We start from the raw sequence: 23,885 nt of genomic DNA, 5'->3' as shown, positions 1-23,885 counted from the left end.
CCCTAAGGTCCGTAACTATCACACACTTACCTTACGGAGCTATACCGCAGAATGGCCAACCATGACAATTTGACATTTTGGATTTCGTGCATCAGGATGATCGGTGTTTTCGTGGTTCGACATATACATGTCGACGTTTCAGTATTCAGGTAAGTGGATCTTCGTGATTTTAATATGGAACTGGCTAAACCCCTTGTTCTCAAAGAACTCGGGCAATTTTCATTTCCTTTCTACCATGGAACTGAATTTCTCAGTCAGGTCCAGGTAGATTCAGCTCCCTATGAGCATTACCTTCTTCTTCCTACCTCAGCCCCTTATTCTCTCCTCTAGTCATTTACCTTCCTCCTTTGTGTCTAGGGGATGATACATTATATCATTCCACCACCTCTCTCTCTTTCCTCTACCATAACTGCTAAGGCACTTGACTTAGCTTCTGACCCTAGCTAAACTCTTGTCCCATTCCTACTTTGGTATCATTACTCCTCTCAGACCTCACATCTGAGACCTCTCTTTATATAGAGTGGTAATCCACCCCATTTCTCCTTTTTCTATCATTCCTGAATAACATATGCCTACATATCTGAATCTGGGAATAAAACTAAGTGTGATGAGGTCCAAACAAGAAATTAACTCTGTGCATTGTCTGCTAAGAACTATTAATTAAAAAAATCAACATGCTGGATAGCTTTTAGTATTTTCAGCAGACGAACAAAGAGGAATGCACCAGTAGAAAAAGCCAGTAGGGTTCCGAGCTCTGTAGTAAGGCGTAATTGTGACTGCACCTGACCTGCAAATTTCAGACCAATTAAGATGTATAGCACAGCTGTGCTGCAGAAAAATGGCTACACCTTGTGATGCTGAGTTGCCTTTCACTGTCATGATGTGCAATAAATTCATCTGATGGCCAGTCATGGGACTGCAGGAGGAACTCTGCTGGTCTCCAGTCAGAGCTAAGTTAAAAAGACTGGAGAGGACAGCAACATCTCACATGAATGCAGTGTTAAGATTAGAGAGAAAAACAAGGCTGTAATAATATCCATCTTTCTTAGATTAGATTCTAGCTATAGTGAGGTATAATTACACTAGACTATATGTAACTAGTCTCTGAAGAAGGGAGAAAAGACCACAATATTTTTTTGGAAAGGATGCTTTACACTGAGCATGGGAACAGGAAAAGACAACATGATGATTAGTGATTTTTATTTGGACTGCAGAATAACAGATAGGAGATACAGAATGGGATTCAGGGTTTGGGGTAAGAGTGTCAAATATTTAGCATGTTGGATGATTGACCTAACCCAACCTCTCAAGTGGCTACATCGACACCTAGGGCGGAGTGGAATTCTATATCATGACCAGGAACTTCCTGGGAAACCGGAAGGGCAACGGACACTAATGGAAGGAATAATGGGAGTAATTTACCTGTTCAACGATTCAAGCAGGTAGAATTCCAACAAACGAACTGTAATAACAACAGCAACCACAATCAAAATTTTTCAAACCCCCAAACAGAAAACCACAACAAGCCCCAATGGAAACAACAGAGGGTGTACAACACCCGCAGAGCCAACAAGAACAAGAGGTGAACAGACGGGGTGATGAGGGGGTAAGTGACAACAATGACTGTAATAGTGGAAATTGTAAAATCATTATGAATTTGGAAGGTACTGCAGTGGTGGTGCTGCAGTAGCATTGTCACCGCACAGTAAGACGTTGTCCTGTTCGATTCTCAGCTAGAGCATCTTCTGTGTGGAGACATGCGTGAATGGGCATACCTTCGTTGAAGGTTGTGCATCAGGGCTGGCAACTCGGCACGTAAAAATCTACTGCCAATCATTAGGGGACCGGAGTTCCGCTGTGGTGACCCCTAACCGGGAAAAGCCGAAAGACACAACAACAACATTATGAATTTGGAAGGTGACTTCAAAATTTATAACTTTACCAACTTTGAAATAGGCCCTGTTTTAGTTGGAGTATTTGAGAAGGGTTTAACCTTTGTACCTTCACGTCCACTTAACATAGCTAACCTTCTAGTTGACTTTACGTTATATATCAGAAAACTGAATCTTCATTTATTATTGGGGCACAGAGAGCAGGAAGAGACACAGCAATTGCAAATTAGTAGCACATACAATCCGCCAATCCATCCAATGCTGTTATTTGACAGGATCTGTGAGATGGACTTTAGGACTTTAGTTAACACAGTACGGTGGAATGATCATAGAATGAACTTTAATAAAGAAGACTTGGGCGCTCTTGACTGGTTTAAATTCTTACCTGCCCGCCTTATGAAAGCTGATAAAGGTGGTGGCCTTGTGCTAATGGGTACTGTTGATTACACTAACAGAATGACTAAAGTACTGGAAGGTGAAGCTTATGTCAATGTGAGTTTAAATGAAGTGAACATAGCTTACAACTGAATACAATCTTACTTAAATGACTTATTTATTGACTCTTTGATAGACATTAAAACATTTAATTATTTGTCAATGTCTTCACCTAGAATGCCTATTTTGTTTGGGGTCCCTAAAATCCACAAAAATCAGGATAATCCACCAATGCGACCTTTGGTGGATGCCAGACAATCTATTACTTACCCATGCGCAAAAGTCATTGACAGCATATTGAAAAAATATGTTGCTTTAGAACCACAAATATGCAAAGATCCGTGGTCCTTCTTATCTAACATAAATAATTTAGATTATAGGGAGGACTACAATTTATTGACCAGTGATGTATGTGACCTGTATACGGTTATCCCACAGGATACAGGTATTGAATGGGTAACGGAACATATTAGATCTTTGGGAGCCGAACAGACTGAGGTAAGACTAGTGGAAGAACTATTAGGTATTGTTCTCTCTAACAATTACATCATGTTTGAAAACAACTACTTTCTGTAGAAAATCGGTGTGGCAATGGGGTCCCCATGCGGGGCTAGTTTCGCTAATCTAGTGATGGCCCACTGGGAACATGAAGCCATCCTAGACAATGACGAGGTGAAACACAACCTTTACTATTATACCCACTTCTTGGATGACATACTTATGGTCATCAAAGGGGACCTAAACCTAGCCACCGAATTAGTGGAACGTTTTAATAATTCTACACCCTTTTTATGTTTCACTAGTTATTTCAACAGAGAAACTATTAATTATCTAGATGTCGAGTTGTCTAAGGACCATGCACAGAAAAAGTATATAGCACATATATTTAGGGAAAAAACCTACTCTAACTCCTTCCTGCACTACACCAGCTCCCACCCTTTCCATCAGAAAAAGTCTGAGGTCAAGGGGCAGCTGGTGCATGCGGCAAGGATGATATCAGAACAACATCATTTTGAGGAAGAATGTGACATCTTGAGAATCATGTTTCTTCAGAGGGGGTACCCCAGTGACTTATTAACAGAACTTATTCTGGAGGTCAGTGGGAAATGAAATATAAGCCTTTTTAAGCTGATTCTTAGCAACAAACCCCACAGTGATTTTACATTAACACACAATGTAGAACAGGTGGATACTAATAGAGAGGGTAGCACATCAGTCATTGAGGAGGATAGACCTCGACTGACATTTTCCTTGAGTTTTATTACTACCTTCAATCCTAAAGCACAAGGACTAAAAAGGATTCTAGTAAAAAACTAAGAACTACTTACTAATGATAGGGACATTCAGGGGAAGGTAGGAGAACAACCATTAGTCATCTATAGGAAAGGGCAAAATTTGAAGAACTTTACAGAAAACTCAAGGGCAACCATCAAAAAATATACTGGAACATATAAATGCGAAGCATGTAATCAGTGCAAGTTTATTGAAACAGGTATTAAATTTATAATAAGAGGGAAACAATATTATACAAAAGATAAATTTAATTGTAACTCTAAGTCTATAGTATACCTAGCACAGTGTCAGTGCTGCTCAGCGTTCTATGTCGGTAAAACTGACAGTAAATTCAGGGAAAGGGCCTATGAACACTCATATTATATTGGCAGAGGAAAACTTGAGAGCCCATTAGCCAGGCATTGTTTAGAATTTCAAGGGCACCATTTCAAGTTTCGTGTTATTGATTGTATTAGACCAGATATTAGGGGTGGGCCTTTTACCCTGCTTTTAGAGAAACTAGAATTGCTTTGGCAATTTAGACTTAACTCTTATCAGCCACCTGGACTAAACGTGTTTTGTTCAATAGCATGTATTTTAAAACTTAGGAGCCTGTTGAGATGACTAAAAGTAAACCTTAATTCGTTTCTTCGTTTACCCTATTTAACTATAAGTACATAAAAAAACGGTGATACTTGTAAATAGGTATCATTATTATTCAGTTTGTTTATTATGTCGGTAGAGTTTCCTCTGTGTATTATTGTATATTTTTACATTAGAAGGAAGGTATTTAAAGAAACAGAATAGCCTGCTTAAATATTTATTTCACCTTACTTTTTAACTTTAGCATAAAGGACTCTGTCTATTATTTCCTAGATTTTTTACTTTTGTATTTTTGAAAAGACGTAGCATTATTATCAGTGAACTGTGAATCATGTTTTGTTGGACTGAAATACTCTTTTAATTAACTGTCTTTTGGTTTTATTAAAGAGTGGAGTAACTGACTCGATCAGTTTGTTTTATTGTTCTTAGAATGGCTGAAATTATTTTAATTTTAAGACTCATGATCAAGAACTTGCAATCAATTACTGGATGGTCATCAATAAATTACTATGGACCTTTATTTTGAAATGCAGCTTGTGAAAAGGATGCCTGTGGTGAATGTTGGACTACCAGGGAAAGAATATCATCTGTGTTGAAAGCAGCCACGAAGGAAAGGACAGCTGCACCTCTTGCCACCCACTAGGAATTTTAAAAATTACACCAGACCTTGGCTGGCACAGTTTTCTCCCTTTAAAAGGATTTCCTGACTGATATTTGTATTTCTGATAATACAGCTCGTTGAAATAAAAATATTTCAGAACTTAATGTAGTTGTGGAGTTGTAGTCAGACAGATTGCATTGTTCCAGTTAGCATTTGTTGAAAGGTAAATATCCTGTCAGGAATGAATAACTGCAGAACATAGACTAAGTTGCTTACAGCTAAGCCTTTCTGACAGACTCCTGTACGGGAAGTGTGCAATTACCTCATAAAAATAAACACCAAACCATATCTAGAAACTATTTGCTCAGAGAGGGGTTTCATGTCACTCCCCCATTCACACATCTTTAATGCCTAGCACCTGGTGATTATTCTGTCATATGAAGCAGACTCCTTTTAGCTATACATATATGTCAGATATTAACTGTCTTCAGAGAACTAAGCCTTGCTCATAGCAGGAGTGTTACAACTTGTATTTACTATGGAAGTATTTGATATTTCAGGCTTAACAATGCCATACTTTTTATGATTTAATTAAAAAAGTAGATATGATTCTTTTACTATGCTGTACTGTGGTTAATTCCCTGTGCTCTAGCCTACACATTGCACACTATCATTTCTCAGCACACTGACTAGAATCAACAGGATTTTTTTTCATTTGTTAACTGGGTAAGCACAAGTGTCCCTTTTCAGGGGCAACTCAGGAGTACTGTCTAGTTAAGTGACTTGTTCACAATAGGCAAATGGAGGTGGAAAGACTCAAACTCTGTACCCTTGACTACAGGAAGTAGATCACTAACACTTCAGAGACTTAATTATCTATGTCAACTGCCACACTAAAATGTATTTATTAGACATTTATTACATTACCTTCTGTATAGTAGTTGCATTACCTAACCTGTACAAAAGCATGCTGTCTTTGTTGAGACAACATATTTCCTCCATCTTTTGACAAATAACTTGGTGTACTTATTCTTGCTATACTATGATATCAGTATCCTTTTAGAAAAGGCGTGTCCAACAGGTGTCCCTAGGGCCACACTCTGACCAACTGAAGCACTTTATCTGGCCCTTGGTATGTCCTATAACAAACTGCTTTGAATGGACACATACATGTTGGACATGGTAATGTGGCCCCTCCAAACCTTGCCAAGTATGGTAAGTGGCCCCTAAACTGTACGGTAAGTGTCTCCTTAGCCAAAAAGGCTGGATGCACCTGCTTTGAAGTATATAGTATAACATATGCAAGTATGACTTCTTATTAGTAAGAGCATCTAAATTTACTACTGTCTAGTGGTTCTCCAGTAGTGAGACCTTCTTCACCTTGAATGGCCAAATCTGTTATAAGAGAGGTCTGAGAGGGTCTGAAAATATTGTGAACTAAAAACATTAACTATTCAATATTCATTTCATGTGGGATCAGATTAAAGGATGAAAGGTAGCAGTCAATAAATATGTGCTGCAAATCAACAGTAAATGAATGTTGTACTAAAACAAATCCTGACTGCTTCAGGTGGTGTTACTGCATATGTGTGTGTGTGTGTGTTTGTGTGTGTGTGTGTGTGTGTGTGTGTGTGTGTTTTGTATTTGGGGATTTTTCTGCTTTTCTAAAGGGCAGAATATGCCCTGTTGTATGGTGAGGCTGACTGTACTTCTTGGTATCTGAGATAGGTTTATGGACCTTCCTGGGGTGAGAGTGAGGGTCAGTATGACATATAATAGATATTGACTGAGAATCTATATTCTAAACCAATGGTTTTCACAAGGTAAGATCAGACTTTCTGGGGAAATCCATTCTTGTACTTTAAGCACTCATTTAATTTATTAATTTCTTAACCAGTTAAGTGAAGTGGTCATGGAATATTTTCAGCCATAACCCAGATGTATGGTAAATGCAATATATATTTGTATCTAGCTATGTATAAATATGTATATATATATATATATATATATATATATATATATATATATATATATATATATATATATATATTTTACATATTTTCATTTATCTACGTGTGTGTGTGTGTGTGTGTGTGTGTGTGTGTGTGTGTGTGTGTGTGTGTGTGTGTGTGTGTGTGTGTGTGTGTGTGTGTGTATATATATATATATATATATATATAAAAAAATGTGTGTATATATATATATATATATATATATATATATATATATATATATATATATATATATATATATATATATATATATATATACATATTTTACATATTTTCATTTATCTACGTGTGTGTGTGTATATATGTATATATATATATATATATATATATATATATATATATATATATATATGGTTTACTATCAAATTTTCGAATGTAACTCCATCAACTGCACTTTTGTCGAACACGGAAAGTCGAAAACAGTAATGTCGGACTCCAAAAGCCAACCTAGGAACGGGTTTTAACATGGGTCGAGATAGGTGTTCACTGCTATTGCTGAACTACAAACCTCGCCCCCCATGTTAAAACTCGTTCCTAGGTTGGCTTTTGGAGTTCGTCATTACCGTTTTCAACTTTCTGTGTTCAACAAAAGTGCAGTCGATGGAGTTACATTCGAAAATTTGATAGTAAACCACACACACACACACACACACACACACACACACACACATATATATATATATATATATATATATATATATATATATATATATATTATGCATGTATCAATAGACACTTTAGAGTAGTCAAGTGATCAGCATGATTTTTTCCTGTTTTTCCTGTGTGGGGGATTGTTGCACGGAAACTATAATACCCAGAGAAAAGCCATGGGAGGAAAGTTCAGATTATACACAAGCATTGACTGGAGAACAGGTTTGGGAAAAGTTGTGTGACAGGGAGATTAACCACTGAGTCATGCTGCTTCTTTCTGAATATTTAGTATTCATTTTCTATGAGATCATGTTCAACCCAGAAGGATAATAGTCAGATAATATGTGTATATGTTGTATATTAATAGTAAAAGAATAGTATACTAAGTCAAACTCTGCTTGGTAGTTGCCCTGTTTCAGCCACATGCAGCATGGATGGCCTTATGCATAGATGAACTAGGCAGTCAGCTAGGATGCTTTTCATCCAAGAGCATTTTTCTGCCATTTATTTATTTTTTTCTAACTAAAGAGACACATCCATTTCTTTAGTTAGAAATAAATAAATAAAGGGAAGAAATGCACCCCTAGCCAAACAATGTCCAGTAGTGGAAGCCTGGAATTTGTACTCCTGCTGTGAACAGCAAGGAATAGAAAGTTACATGAAATGATTGGCTAGCTACACTGTTCCTGACCAGTCAGTTTATGTAGCTTTCTACTGTTTGTCGTTACTTGACAAGGAGTAAAAAGGAAGCCCACAGATTTTGTAAACAGGTCATATGTGGACACAAATAACTTACTCCTGATGTTGCTTTATCATTGTTAAACAGAATTGGATTATGGTCAAATGTGGCCCTAAGCAGGATAAGGGATCAGGCCCTTCCACAGCAGCCACCACAAGCAGCAACTCCCTCCCTGCAGCACCTCCCAGGCAGCACCACCTCACAGCTTTTCCCGTCCAGCAACACCCCCCTCAGCCATTCCAGTGTCACATTACTTGGCTATTTCTCCCTAGTTACCATAACAACTGTTGAATCCTGTCAATGTATATACTATTGTCTTCATTATTTCTACAATGATTAGAGATACTTAAAACTTTTGTTTCAAATTTTATAGCACAAGCACTGATAGCAATGTGCTAAACAAAACAAAACAAAGCAGTCTCACAGTGAAAACAGACAACATAACAGTAAGCTTCTCTCTCTTTGAAACCCACATTCAAAGAAAATTCATCTGGCCAGTGGCAGATTAAGTTTACCTTTGGAATGTTTTCAGATCACATTTTTAGGACCAAGCATACAGATGTGTATTCTTTGATGCACCGTTCTAATTGTATGAAATTATATTCCTTGCATAATGCAACACCACTTGTTAGAGTGTGTTTTTAATTTGTAGGTTTGAACATTTTTCCAGTAAGCAATAAAACAAAATGTAGGAACCATTAATGATAAACTATCCATTACAGAACATTTCAGCCACAAAAAGCCACTCAAACGTCTGTCATTACAGGCCACCAATATCAGATAATATACACAATCTTTGCTGAAGTAGAATACATCTGAATAATTCCACATTAAAGAGATCTACAACTAATGAAGAGGCTGCTGCTATCAAACAAGTTTAGATTTTAGTGTTTTATGTCAGATTCAATGTCGGCTGCCCTTGAAGAATAAATTGCCTATGTTACATTAAAAAATTGGTAACCTGGTAATATTGCGATAGAGAATGGCTGTCAGACCAGGAACAGATTCATAGTTACTAGGCATCTCATCCAAATGAAGATACACTCAAGAGTGCAGACCCCCATCCCCCTTTAAGGGGCACTGCAATATCAGCACTCTATCTACATGTTGTGGCAGTAGAACTCACAGCCTTCTGCACCAAAAGTAAGTATGTCACCAATGCTGCTTTCAAACTTTATAGCACAAACATTGATGATGGCCATTTACTAAACAAAACAGCTACACATTGAAACAGACATGGCACGAGCAATAGTAAACTTCTTTTCCCTTGAAACTCAACATTCCTTGAAAATGCACAGAAACTCAACATTCTTGGAAAATGTAGAAACTCAACATTCTTTGAAAATATACAGAAACTCAACAGTCCTTGAAAATGCACTGGAACTCAACATTCTTTGAAAATGCAGAGAAACTCAAAATTCTTTGAAAATGCATAAACTCAACATTTTTAGAAAATGTACAGAAACTCAAATTGTCCTTGAAATGCACTGGAACTCAACATTCTTTGAAAATGTACAGAAACTCAACAGTCCTTAAAATTGTTCTGAAACTCAGCTCTCCTTTATGATAGTATGGCAGTTGGTGTATAGGATTTAAGCTCTAGTCTCCTGTAATAAAGGTAGAGGGTTTGAGCCTGAGTAAGTTAACCAACCTGCCATCCTTAATTGGGGCATTACACACACACACACACACACACACACACACACACACACACACACACACACACACACACACACACACACACCTCTTCTTACCTGTCCATCTGTATTTGCTGATTCTGGCCTGTAAGTTCTCTGTGTTATTTTTCTCCATAACTCTTGAATGGCCTCCTGTAAAAATTCCACACTCCACTGTGCATTCATCAGATGCACAGACACTACTAGGGACACACTCAGAGTGTGTCTTTAAAGAAGACATGTATTATGAATGCAAAGTGCATTCTTAGAAAAGATATGTAAAAATGTGCAGCAGCTACCTGGCAAGGGAGCCCCAAAAAGCCAGTGGTGGGCCCCCAAGCCACTGGGCCCTAGGCAACTGCATAGGTCACTTAGTGTTGGCTCCAGATTTGCTGTTAAACAGTAGTCACTGATCTGGTGTGACAAGAGTAGTATCAAACAATGCATTTGCTAAAATCAGTGTAAAACCAGTATTGCTATAGCTGTTTGTGTGTGTGTGTGTGTGTGTGTGTGTGTGTGTGTGTGTGTGTGTGTGTGTGTGTGTGTGTGTGTGTGTGTGTGTGTGTTTGCTCATCTTGTGATAGATTTGTTTTACAGGGGCAGTATCAGTGTGCCTGTGTTTAATAAAAATATAGTTATAGCACCAATTTTTTTTATCTGTTGGCATGCACAATACTGCAACCTTATCTAATCTAAAACCAGGCAGTAGGTACTGTGGAGAGTAAAGGCAGCAGACAGAGAGCATGAGATGTATTTTTTAATCTTGTCACTGACAGTGTAACCAGATATATTAAGTGGTGGACCTAGCTAGCAGTAGAGATGGAGTACCTAGCCTATGTCACCTGAACTGTTTTTTATTTTGTAGAGTAAGAATGTCGTTGCTGTTGATTCATCTTTTTTATCTTTCTGTGTCTTCTAAATAACTTAGGGTTACAGTCAGTCATAAAGCTAGACATTAATGTTTTGTACTATTTACTTTTGCTCAGAAAGTGCATGTTGATTCAAAGACTAATGTTCTATTGCCATTCTAAAAGTCTGAGTAATATTTAAAAATTATCTGTGATTACTGGGCCTCCCCCGCCCCCATTGTTATGTTGTGAGCTATGAATGTGCCTGAGTTTGTGCCATATTTTTGGTTTGTTCATTATACATGTTATGGTTTTCTAATGAATCATAAAGAGTTTCATTTGCTAAATAATAACAGACACCTGTGCTTCTATAAATGCTGTGCAAGTTATTTATTCAATCAAATCTAAGTAAGAGCAATATTTAAAATCTGTCCCTGATTTTGGGCCTTGGCTTCCACAGTATTTCCTTTTTGTTGTTCTTATTCTGTTCATTCTTTCCAGCTTATCCCAGTGCCCCAATCCATCTGTACCAGTCTATCCTACAGTCCCCAGACTATCTTTGTTCTAAAGTTGGAGCTAGTGGGGAACCTAAGGGTCCCCAGGGGGGTCATGCCATTGACTGCTTACATCAGAGCATATTTTCACTTATGACATACACCTTGATTCTCCCCTTTCCTTACAATTGTCTGTTACATCCAAGGGATACTCTCCTGTATGGGTCACCTCTCATCAAAGGGAACACATAGATGAATGCCAACACCAGGATGGGCATTCCCATCATTGCCTGCCAGTGCCTTAGACACCTGGGTCACCTGGGACATATTTACAACTTTATCCGTTTACTCCGTGGCACTGGCCTAACATTTTTTTTACTTTGTCTCTGATTCTTTTAATAAGAAGTTCAAATATTTGTGTGTGTGTGTGGGAGGGTGTTGGGATAACAGTGGGGTAGACAAAATTAGCTGTAATTGCTGAAGATTCTAGAGGAAAATTACTAATGGCTCTTTGCTCATTATTCTGACTTTGCAGGATTACTGTCATTTTTGAGAAGTAATTTGGAATACTTTATTGAGTGGAAAAGGTTGAAATTATTATATGGCCATCATTATTTATCACAATTAGCTGTCTGAAGTGCACAAAGAAATGCTGTAACCATGGGGTAAGGATGAAACTTATCTGTGGATGAAAGTAACTGACCATCTTGTAGTTTGCTCAGTTTAAACAGTCATTGATGTGACCTTTCAAGAGTAATGTGCACTTGTGCAAAGTAAGATGGAATACCTTTTTATTGTGTGATTCATTTATTTATTTTTTTCCAGAAGTTGATGTCTGAGGTTACACAGTAAAGTGGATGTAACTGATACAGAGGTCATATGTGGATACACATAACTTATTCCTGCTTTTGCTTTATCACTGTTAAACTGATTTGGTGTGACGAGAGTAGTATCAAACAATGCATTTGTTAAACTCAGTGTAAAAACCAATATTACTACAGCTAATGCGTGTGTGTGTGTGTGTGTGTGTGTGTGTGTGTGTGTGTGTGTGTGTGTGTGTGTGTGTGTGTGTGTGTGTGTGTGTGTGTGTATGTGTGTGTGTGCATCTTTTAAGAAATTTGGCTTACAAGGACAGTGGAAGTGTGCCTACATTTAATAAAAATATAGTAATATCACAAATTTTTATTTATTGACACACACAATATTGCAACCTTATCTACTCTTAAACCAGCCATCTTTATTGGTGCTTGCAATAGGTTAATTCAGCTTGGGGGTGATTGTGGTCATTACTACTTTTTATTTATTTACTTTTACAATCAACCTGTTTGACTTGCACAGAATGTTGCTATAGCTTTTGTAGGGACTGTGGTCAAGCAGTCATTATTTCTTTAACACCCCTGCAAAAATATCAGAGGTTTGCACAGAAGGTCACTAAAGCTTGTCTAAGGGCTAGTCCACTGGACTAGCTGCTTAGCAACAACAAGTCAGAATAAAATAATGCTATTATCCTTATTTTCACTTTCCTCACAATTAAACATCAGGCACATATATGAGTGTTTATTTTTCGGGGTAGAGGTAAGAAGGCATTCTTTTATCTCATTCCCTCCAGTACTGCTTGTTTGTGTGGGTGTGCTTGAGCCTTTAAAAAAATGAAGTTATCACCTTACAGTACAAACAATATTCATATCTCTGGAACCGTGAGTGTTACTAGAAAACTGTAAATGGTAAACTTCTTATTTTGGCTTTTCACGGTTGGCAAACTATTCAGGATAAATTAATCTTTACATTAGGAGACAAACAAGAAAACTGCACCAAAACAACAAATAGCCCAAGCAAAGCAGCTGGAGTTGCTCCTCTCAATGTACGTATTCTTAAAAACTGCAGAAAACACAAATCTAATAGAAAAACAAGAATACTTACACTGAGATGGGTAACTCCAGCTGCTTTGCTTCGGCTATTTGTTGTTGTTGTTTTTGGTGAAGTAATCTTTACATTAGCGGCATTCATTCAGTCTGATGCTTTAAACTGGATTTTATAAGTCAAATTGAAAGCAGTGAATATTAATTTTGTAATGCTGTATAAACAGATTATGATATCTCAGTAACCATTCAAGCAGGACACATACAGCCAGCAGGAATTCCTTCATATAGCTGTGATCTTTCATATGAGGTTATGCAGGTCTATTTGTGTTACTTGAACGTTGAACTATTTAGAGAAATGTGAAAATTATTACAACACAAATAAACAATATACAAATAATATTCAATATCTCTTTAGCTGCATTTGACAGAGGTCAAATATCAATACTAATGGATTTGCCATCATGTATTCTTTAAGAGGAAATCTTCTGTTACCTTGTATGTAGCATGGTTTTGGAATTATTAATGCAAATATGAACAAGTAATATTTGACGGCTTAAGGAGTCAGTAAGATGTAACTGCAGAAATGCCTGGAGGAGCACTTGGCTGTAATGATAGTACATTTCACAGGAACAACTTGAACTATGCTATTGTGTTCTGTTTGTTCTTTCAGTTTTGTTCCACTCTGATATTAGAGTGGTATATACTTGGTGGCTCTTTTGGGGTTAGAGGGGAGGAGGCATGCTGTGTAGCTGTTTAACAGCAGGTACTTCAAAGAAATGATGGGGGCAGTTTTTTGCCTTCACTCCAAGAGGGATACACAAAGGGTGACTATCTATTTTGGGAGGTAGGGAGGATGACACTATTCCCAGATATGTTTGTAGCCTTACAATATTATTTTATTTATTTATTTTCGTTTGTTAACCGGGAAAGTCCACTGGGCCTGGAATGAGCCCATTTTCAGTGGAGGCCCGGGGAGAAAAGCTCCACAAAATTACATACAAAGAAAAAAAATTAATACATATAGCAAAGAAATAATGAGCAGTACTATTACCGGGTACCGGGTACCTGGACCCAGGGAGAAAAGCTCCGCAAAACTACACAGGAATAAAAAAAAAGTAATACCTAAAGCAAAGAAATAATGAGCAGTACTATTACACTGAATGAAATTGATAAATGAAAAAGAAAAAAACATCAAAGAAAGATTATAATCATGAAGTAAAAAGGCATAATTTTATTGTGAACTGCTATTTCATCAGACATAACTTATTTCTTCCTTGACAGAAAACAATAGGACTGAATTTCTTTCTTTGCTCATGTTTTTTTGTTCAGGCCATCACTGGATTGAAAGGCTGGAAAATAGCTCTAAAATGCCTCTAACAACATTTATAACCTCATGGTATCTGGGAACTAATGGTTCCAGACCACTGGCTTAATTTGATTACGGACTTTAACAGCAATCTCTGTAGCTCAACAAGTAGTATATTGCTCTTTCGTGTAGAAGGCTGTGAGTTCTATTCCCATGCCAGGAAGTTGGATTAATTTTCCAGTACTGACACTGCACTGTAGTATAAGGAGGATGCTGTACTCCTGAGTGTTCTAACCTTCTGATGAAGCATTAAAGTGATGCCTCATTTTCCAGAGTTGGTCATAGTTCAGGTGGATGTAAAAGATGCAGTTATTGAAAATAGTACGGGAACTTCCCTGGTGCCCTGAACAAATTTCCTCTAACCCGTATTATTACCACATTGGGTCTCCCCTAAAAAGGGCCATTGGCCTATTGGCACTAACCTGGTCAATAAAGTGAAAATAAAATATTGTACAGTTATTAGAGTACACTTCTGGATAGTTAGGGTGTGTTGAAAAGACACAGAAAAAAGCAAAGTTGAAGAGTAATACTGAATTTCTTTTCTTGCTCCTGGCTCATGGATTTTGTTCATGCTACCAATAGATTAAAAGGGTGGAAATACCTCTCAACATCTAGAGCCTTGTCAGAACCCAAGTTTAATTTAATTATTTAACAATTTTTGTTGGGCAGTCTTGGCCAATTAGGTTGTGTTGGAAGGATACAGGGAAATCACAGCTGAAGTACAAAATTAAACTTTTTTCCTTAGTCAAGATTTTTGTTCAAGACATCATTGAATAAAAAATTTGAAGGAAATTTTGTAAAATGAACCTCAGGACATGTATACGCCCCCCCATTAATTAGTTTAGTTATTTCCTTTGCAGTTATTATAGTAACATTTGTCCCATTTAGGTTGTGTTGAAAGGATGCAGAAAAATGCTGGAGGGTAAGACAAAATATGCAAAATAGTAGAAAATTGTAATCTAGATAATATGAATAGGCCATGGTGATGGTGGTTTGGGAGGGGTGGAGGCCCAGGAGGATATATGGGGGGGGCATTGGGAGCAATGGGGGTATGGGTGCCACAGAGCCCTTTCACCTAAGTCTGGCCTTGGCTGGCAGCATATACTTTTTTTGTTTTGAGGAGACCCAAAGTACGTTTCTGTTGTACAGTGGTGGCTAATTGTAACCGAGTCAGGCATTCTGTTCTCTAGATGGACAGTGTTCTGTGTTAAAGTATTCATTGATCGGTTCTAAGTAAACTGATTCACCTGAAACTTTTTTTCCAAGTGTCACTCTGTAAAGGCTCTGTCCAATGAGAATAACCAAGTTATCAATATGAAATAAAATAAACATAATAAATGAAATATTGAGGCCTATCAGCTTTGAAATGTGAATGATTTTCAAATGAAGATGGTTTGATGTACAGTAATTATAAAACATGGCTTGTTTATATGTGATTTTGCATACAGTTTTACCCTTCATTTCTTATTGCTTTATGTTACAGTTGAACTGCTGGAAAAATTGGAAAGATGTCAGTTTTTTGATGATGAGATCACAAATTCTATCTTCTTCCTCACTGCTCATGATGCTGTCCTGAATATATTAGAAAAACACGATCCAACAAATCATCAGGTATTCAGACCAAACAATGTAATTTGAATGGTACAGCTATAGAAACTATAACAGCCATTTTCTAGATGTATTATAAATTTAAATGATACATTAGAAAGTAAACAAGACTTGCCTTCCTCAATTCTGTCTTTATGCAGCAACTTATATTATCCCAGTCTTTCTTTCTCATTCATTTAGACCATAAATAATTATAGTAATGCTGTATGTCAGTATCAGTCTTATATGGAATTTATTACAGAATCCTTGAAATCTGAACTCAAGATAAAAAAAAACTATCATTATCTGTTTCATATCAAGCAGGCTGCATATTTATTTATGTTAGTCTTTAAACTGTATCTTCAAAGAGGAGTACTGAAGACATATGGCATTTAGTTGACATTTAGAATACACAAGACATTGGTAGAATAAATGATAAACTCTGGTAACAAAGCAGAAGATATAACTATGGGTAATAACACATAGTTGTGCTTGTATAAATTAACACTCTGTCCTGGTGGTATAGCGTAGACCTCTGGAGGTATTAACACTGCCCTTTCTGTGTTATCAGCTGCTGTACAACAGGGTCTCCCATGCTGGACTAGCGGAAGGACCACCTGTGATGCTGATTTCATGTAGTGAATACCTTCAGTAAATTCCTCACTCCCAGCACATTTGCTGCTACCCCCATCCCCAAATACATTGACTTTTAATATGCTGTAATGTCTGAAATTCTCAAACACAATGTGCTCCCACTCATTCTGGATATATGTATTACTTGTAAAGCATTGCATACACTATATAAAGGGGCTTAGCTGTATCAAGAAGTAGCCTGTAATCCTGTCTAGAAATGACATTCTTCTGTTATTTACAAACATTTATATCTCTAAGGCATGAACCTAAGATAAACCCACTAATAGTAACAGAGTACAAGAACTTGGCAAGAAAATTAATTTTATTTAACACAGTTTTTCCTACTATTAAGGGTAATTAAAATCCTGTATGTTAACACGAAGACACTGCAGCCAGGCTGAAGCTTATAAGATAAGGTCATTCTTTTACTCCTTTGACTAAAAAGAAACTGTTTTAGCCCACAATGTTGATCAACATTATTATATTGTTCCTTCATCCATGACTCAAAGATATATAACAGTAAGAGTCTGTGTCCTGTCCTATAAATGCTAGTGAAAATGCCCCTGAATATAACTCTTCCTCAAAAATAGCATTCTGAAAAGTCAGCCCTCCATGTTACATTGTATTAATCCAGAGACCTTGCAGAAAATGTACCCATATCCAAAGCATTTAATTCATCAAAAGTCTCTTTACAAAATTTTACATTTAAAAAAAAAATGTTGATTAGTACACTACCCTAGTAAATGAATGTAAATCAATAAAATAAATAAATTCATAAAATAAATGGTCATGATGCATAGGATCATAGGTTTATAGGTGTATACTAATTTAAAGATCACTCGGGCTTTTATAATCTTAGCCATGCATCTCAAATGTATCCTGCAAGTTTTAAGCTTAGAGATTATTTTAAGGGGGTTATATAAGCTACAGTATGATTTACAGACTGCCTGTGTCCATTAGAGACATAGATGCTAGACCTGGGGTGAATTTCTAATTTCCTATCCACGGGTTCAGGTTACTCTTGAATAAGGTTAGGGAAGAACTCTGCTTCACATAGATGGGAAGTCTGTTCCAGAGAAGGAAAATTCTCTGAGACACATACCTGTCCCTCCAACATGTTCTGTTTATGTCACAAGGTTCTAGTCCCTAGATCAAGTAGTTCTGATGCTTTTCATTTTGTAGATGTACAAAAGGTTCATTAGAGCAGGATTTAAAGATACCTTGTACGTCAGGCAGAGATCACCTGTCAACAGTCTATAAGAAACTGAATATAGAGATAGGGCTTTGAGGTGATCTGCATAGGGCATGTTGTTTGAACTTTATATTCTTTTTGTGGAAAACCTCTGTGGATGTTCCATTTACTGCATGTTCTGGTCAGATACCTGCCAGAGGGGGTGGTGCACTCAATGATGGGTCTGATGGGAATCAAATACAGAGGAATGATGACATACTTAGACGAAGATACCATGTCCTTGCTTATAAGCTGAACAACATAGAATGATTTCCTTACAACGTTAGACACATGTTGGTCAAAAGCCAGGTTACTATCCACATAGGCCCCCAAATCCCAGACTACTGGGTCCACTGTCAGGGGTGTGTTATCAATGAGGTAGTTTCCTAGGCTGTCTGACTTCCCAAAAGGTACTATTATGCATTTTTTTGCTTTGAGTTTTGAGCAGTAAGTTTGGATCTTTGCTTTCAGTTTTGAGCAGTAGCTTTGGAAACAGTATTTTGCCTGTGTAAGTCCTTCCTATACGATGTTAGTGTTTTGGGGGGCTTCTATGACTGTTCTTAGTTTGCAATCAGCTGCAAACTTGGTCAGTTAGAGGCCTTTGACATTGACTTTGACTTCTGAGAAGTAAATTCAAAAATGGACTGGGCCCAATACAAAGCTCTAAGGGACTCCACTAGTGATTGGCTTCATTGTGCAGGTGGTCTCACCTATCATAACTTCCCAGGTCCTATCTGAGAGCCAGCTGGCTATTCAGCATGTAACATAAGGGTTGATGCCTAATTCCATGAGTTTGTTTATGATGCCCAAGTGGGGTATTGCATCATCAGTTCATAGGTTCACAGGTAAGTACTTGGCAAGCTGCCCTTGTAGTCCATTTTAAGCCTAGCCAATTTCCCTTTTTTGCTTGAATTAACCTATCCTATTTGATATTAGATTGATCTTACCCATCCCATGGTCAATAATTATATATTACCCTTAGTGAGAATAACTGGGATCATACCATAGATAATTTGAGGGGACCCATGCATGGGATAAAGCATTTAGGAGCTGCTTCTGTCCATTAGTAGTATAGGGAGCAGTCCACGGGTGCACTTTCTGATCTCCATCCATAGACCCTAGTTGCGCTTGAATATGGACAGGGATGTGGTTTGTTTTACTTGGATGGGAAGTATGTCCCAAAGCAGTTGTATCCCCTGAGAGATTATTCTGTCCCACCAAACCATTCAATTGATGTTGTAGAAGAGGTTTAGATCCCTAGATTGAGTGTTTCTGGTGCCATTTAACTTGATGATGTGCAATAAATCCATCAGTATTTGGTCTTAGGATGCCTTGTATGCCAGACACAGGTCACCTCTTAGCACTCTGCAGGATACCAAGTATAGTGACAGGGCTTTAAGTGAGTCCATGTAGAACATATTGTTTAGGCCTTGTATCCTTTTATTAAGGCATCTCTGTGGGCATTTCAGTTGTTGCATGTGTCTGAACAGATACATGCCAGAGGGGGCTTTATACTCAATGACTGGAATAATGAAGGATGAGTAAAGGGGAACAATGACATCCCTATATCTAGACACAATCCCTTTGTTTATAAGCTGTGCAATATAGAAGGACTTTCATACAACAATGGACACATATTGGTCAAAAGTAAGGCCACTGTCCACGCAAGTTCCCAAATCCTAAACAGCTGGGTCAACTCTTAGAGGCTTACTGTCACTTAGGGAATTTCCCATGGTAGATGTCTTCCAAAATGATGCGATAATTCTTTTTTTGGCATTTAGTTTCAGTCCATAATTTAGGCACCAGTTATTTATTTAGGGGTAAACCTTCCTGCAAGATAGCTAAGTAATTTGGGGATTCAATGACTGCTCCGAGCTTGGAGTCATCTTCAAACTTAATCATCCACAGCCCTTTGGTGTTGCCTTTTAATTCAGAGAAGTAAATGGCAAACAGGAGAGGTCATATAGTCACTAAAGCATTTTAATGTCGAATTGGAAAACTGTCCCCAATTTCATCTTTTGGTGCTTCTTTACCTCCCTAAATAAACTTCTGAGACCCTCTGTATTAAATAAAATACAATTATTACATAATATAAATTCTAACTATAATACAATAAAACTATTCATTGTCTTGTACAAGACAAATCATTATCTGATAACTACCATATTGTTCAATACTGCAAACCATTCAGCGATTGAAAAAAAACAATTGTAATTGCAACCAGTAGGTCCAGCACAAAGGGGATCCTGCAGTGCCATGCTGGGGGTTGGCATAATGGTTAAGGTGTTTGTCTTACAAATACAAGCTCAGGGTTTGATTCTCAAATGGGATAACTGGCTAGGCTTAAAATTTCCCACAAGGGCACTTAGCCCTCGTACTAACCTATGAACAGGTAGCTCAGTACAGGTCAGTGGCATGTTATAAAAAAAGGACTGGTATAAATCATTCCTACAGTATAAAAGTTACATCATATGTGATTGATGGTGGACTCTTGGGACCTAGAAGGACATGCAGAGATCATGGTAGGCATTGTTTTACTGCAATCGTAGTGGTATACAGGTGCTGCACTCCAACCCCAATCCTGTCTGTTACTCCATGAAAAGACCACTGCCAGAGGTGTGCATATGTTTAAAGCTTTTACACTGGACTAAAGCTCATGCAAACCCGATCATATGATAATTAGCTGTGCAGGCAATTGATTTTATGAATGTCTTGCCTGTACTGAGCCACACCTTGAACAAGTGAATTAATCAGTACACTCACATCTCTCAACCTCCTAACTCAAGAATTCTGGACAAACCCAAAAATAATAGGGGGACAAAGGCCCAAAATCAAGGACAGATTTTGAACATTACTCTTATAAACTTAGAAAGTGGATAGAATAAAAATTGTTTGCATTAGCATAAATTTTTTGAAGGATATAAAATCTGAAATCACAAATGTGAGTTATTATTTAATTAATTCATCCTCATTAACTCGCCAGAAAGCCACAAAGTTTACAAGGAACAGACCAAAAATATGAGGCAAACATCCTGACAGTCTGTAAAATTCTGGACAGTTGTATTGATTGCATGAATTCGACACACCTGCAGGATACATCAAGGGAGATAATATTTGTATTCCCTATTCAATGACAGCTGCTGACGAGTTAATGAGTACTTTGTCTTGCACTGCAAATTCCAGAAACTCCAATTCATTTGATTGCAACTAGCCACAGCTACACTTGTAAAACATGTACATTTTTTGAGTCTTGTATAAGGGCTTTATGAAACCCACCATTAAGGAAAAGGACCTTTAATAGTATTTGACAAACACAATGATGATTCTGCTGATATTTATGTGAATATAATTGTGATTTTCTCAAAAGAAGCACCACCCCAACTCTTCAAACAGATTTGGGGATGATTTTGGTGACTGAAAGGCTTGATTAGCAGTCTCAAGCCAGGGCTGCACGTGGTAGCATTTCTGAAAGACTTCAGCACCATGCATGTCTTACAGTAACATGAAGTAAAATGAAATATATAACATTTATCAAATAACTAAATCCCCATAATGATATACATGTACTAAAGTACAATTTTAGACAAACATTACATACATAAATGCACTTAAAAGGTGCCAGAAGCACCAACATACCTCTCAACTTTCCTAATTTTTGGGGATGTCCCTCATTTTGGCTTAAAAACTTTGTCTATCCCTAAGGCCAAGAATGCATTTGGACTGCAAGCTAGAGACTGCTTTCCCTATCAAGGACTGATATAGGCAAAGAGAAAGGAATGGGGGATCCTAGGTGAAAGACCAACACTGGTAGAGTTTTTAATAGAATCTAGGACAGAAGCTGTTGTTAAAAAAGGAATAATTAGAAGGGCATATAAAATATTGCACGATAACTACAGGAATCAATCAGAGGAGGTTAAAAAGAAACAATAAGAAGATATATGTGTTGCTCCCAACTATGCAACAAAGTCTATAACATTTAGGATTTTTGCTTGGAAGTGTTTGCATAGATATTTTTATACCCCAAGCAGACTTCAAAGAATTCTTCCTGAGAGTGACAGCAAATATTGGAGGTATGATGGGGAAGAAAGGGGTAATTGGGAACATATTTGACCGTTTCTCTGCATTTCTTCCCTTGTCATGTACTCAATGATTCTTTTATCCTGACCACTGCTACTCTTCCTTTCCAGCTGTTTTCATTCCTCCTTAATTAGCAACCACAAAGCACCGAGAAAAGAATGTTTCTAATCATGCACATGTAGTAGTTAGATCCTATCATGGAGTAAATATCTGAAATAAAATTAAAATGCAAAAAGTGTTAGTTAAGAAACTAAGTAAGACAAAGATTTTGAACAAGTTCATTATATATTCTTACCGACATTTTTTACAGTGACCAAACTCATAATGTATTTTTAATTACTTGTTAACACATTTGGGAGACCACAGTCACTTTCTCTTTTTATTATCCCTTAGTTCCTAACTGTGCTACCCTCAGACAGATATACCTTCTTCTGTAAAATGTCTCTTTACATGTTTGCTTAGCTTTTTCACAGAGATCTTTTAAAGCAGCATATAGTAACTTTCCCAAGAACCCAGACCTGACTGTATGTGTAATTTTGCTACTACCAGAGAAATCATCTGTAGGCTTAAAAACCCAGGTACTATTCTTTACTCTATAACATATCCCATTTAGGAGATTTGACTCCATGGAAAGTCAAACTTTAAATGGTCTGAACCATATGATCGACTTTACGAAAAGTGAAAGTACAGGAAACAAGAAAAATGTACGTTTTTGCAGGGGACAAGCCCCCCTGCACCACACATGTGGTGGGCTGCTTCCCATACATGCCCTGCATATTATGTTTGCCAACTCCAAAATCACATTACAGTGGAGAAAAGGGAAAATTCCCCAATCCACAATGTACCACAATCTTCATTCAAAAGCTTCAGCGTTTTGGAAAGTCAATCACATGGTTGCAACCATATGAAGTTTGACTTTTCGTTGAGTCAATCTTCTGAATGGGACCCACTAAAACACACTTAATACTTATGATAGCTGTAGCAATACATGCTATTCCAGTAGTTTTGCTGGACTCTGCACTTAAGAATTTAAACATCAGAAAATTATTTTATTTCTGTTTATTATATTCAGTATTTATGCAAATTAAAACAGCAAGCAATTACAAGTGTATATTAAAGCAAGACATTAATTATTTTATCTTCCAGTTTCATATTTAATAAAATTCAGGGATGCAAGGAGCTAGTCTACTCAGTCACTTAGTGGGTGCAAGGCAGAAAAATGAATCCTGGACATGGTGCCAGCCTATCCTAGAAAGTACAGATGCGCGCGCACACACACACACACACACACACACACACACACACACACACACACACACACACACACACACACACACACACACACACACACACACACACACACACACACACACACACACACACACACACAGACACACACACACACACACACGCACACACACACACACACTCGCGCACACACACACACACACACACACACTCGTGCACACACACACACACACACACACACTCGCGCACATATACACACACACACACACACACACACACTCGCGCACATACACACACACACACACACACACACACACACACACACACACACACACAGATATAGCTTGTAAAACAACAGGCACTTTGAAGGATTGTCGTTTCATATATAGCACTTCACTGGGATGTAAAAAAAGCTGAAGTACATGCAAAAACAACTATCACGGGGGGACATGTAGTCCTTGAATGGAAGGCATCCCATCCAAGAACTGGAGAGCCACTCACTGTGAAGCAGAAATGCTAATTGCATCCCTGTAAAAAGATGAACCTATATAAGTTTATTTAATTGCACTAGTTTATAATTTTCATATTTGTAGGACATATCACAGAATGAAGAATAATAAATAAATAATTTAAAACAGAAAGATTCTGTGTGAAAACA

At 37.5% G+C, this 23,885-nt stretch overlaps 1 protein-coding gene across 1 annotated transcript in view; it reads left to right on the top strand.

Annotated features, from left to right (window-relative positions):
- Window positions 1-23,885, top strand: part of LOC122815042 (chloride anion exchanger-like) — a 359,777-nt gene that overhangs the window by 268,299 nt on the left and 67,593 nt on the right. The window contains exon 18 of the mRNA XM_044087290.1: window positions 15,935-16,062. Within this exon, the coding sequence (XP_043943225.1) occupies window positions 15,935-16,062 (128 nt within the window). The remainder of the gene's footprint in view (window positions 1-15,934; window positions 16,063-23,885) is intronic.

This window comes from Protopterus annectens, chromosome 11.part0 (genome assembly GCF_019279795.1).
Source record: "Protopterus annectens isolate FY-2018-M chromosome 11.part0, PAN1.0, whole genome shotgun sequence".
NCBI lineage: Eukaryota > Metazoa > Chordata > Ceratodontiformes > Protopteridae > Protopterus > Protopterus annectens.
The sequence above is the reverse complement of the archived record's forward strand: the minus strand, read 5'-3'. Positions and strand labels throughout refer to the sequence as shown.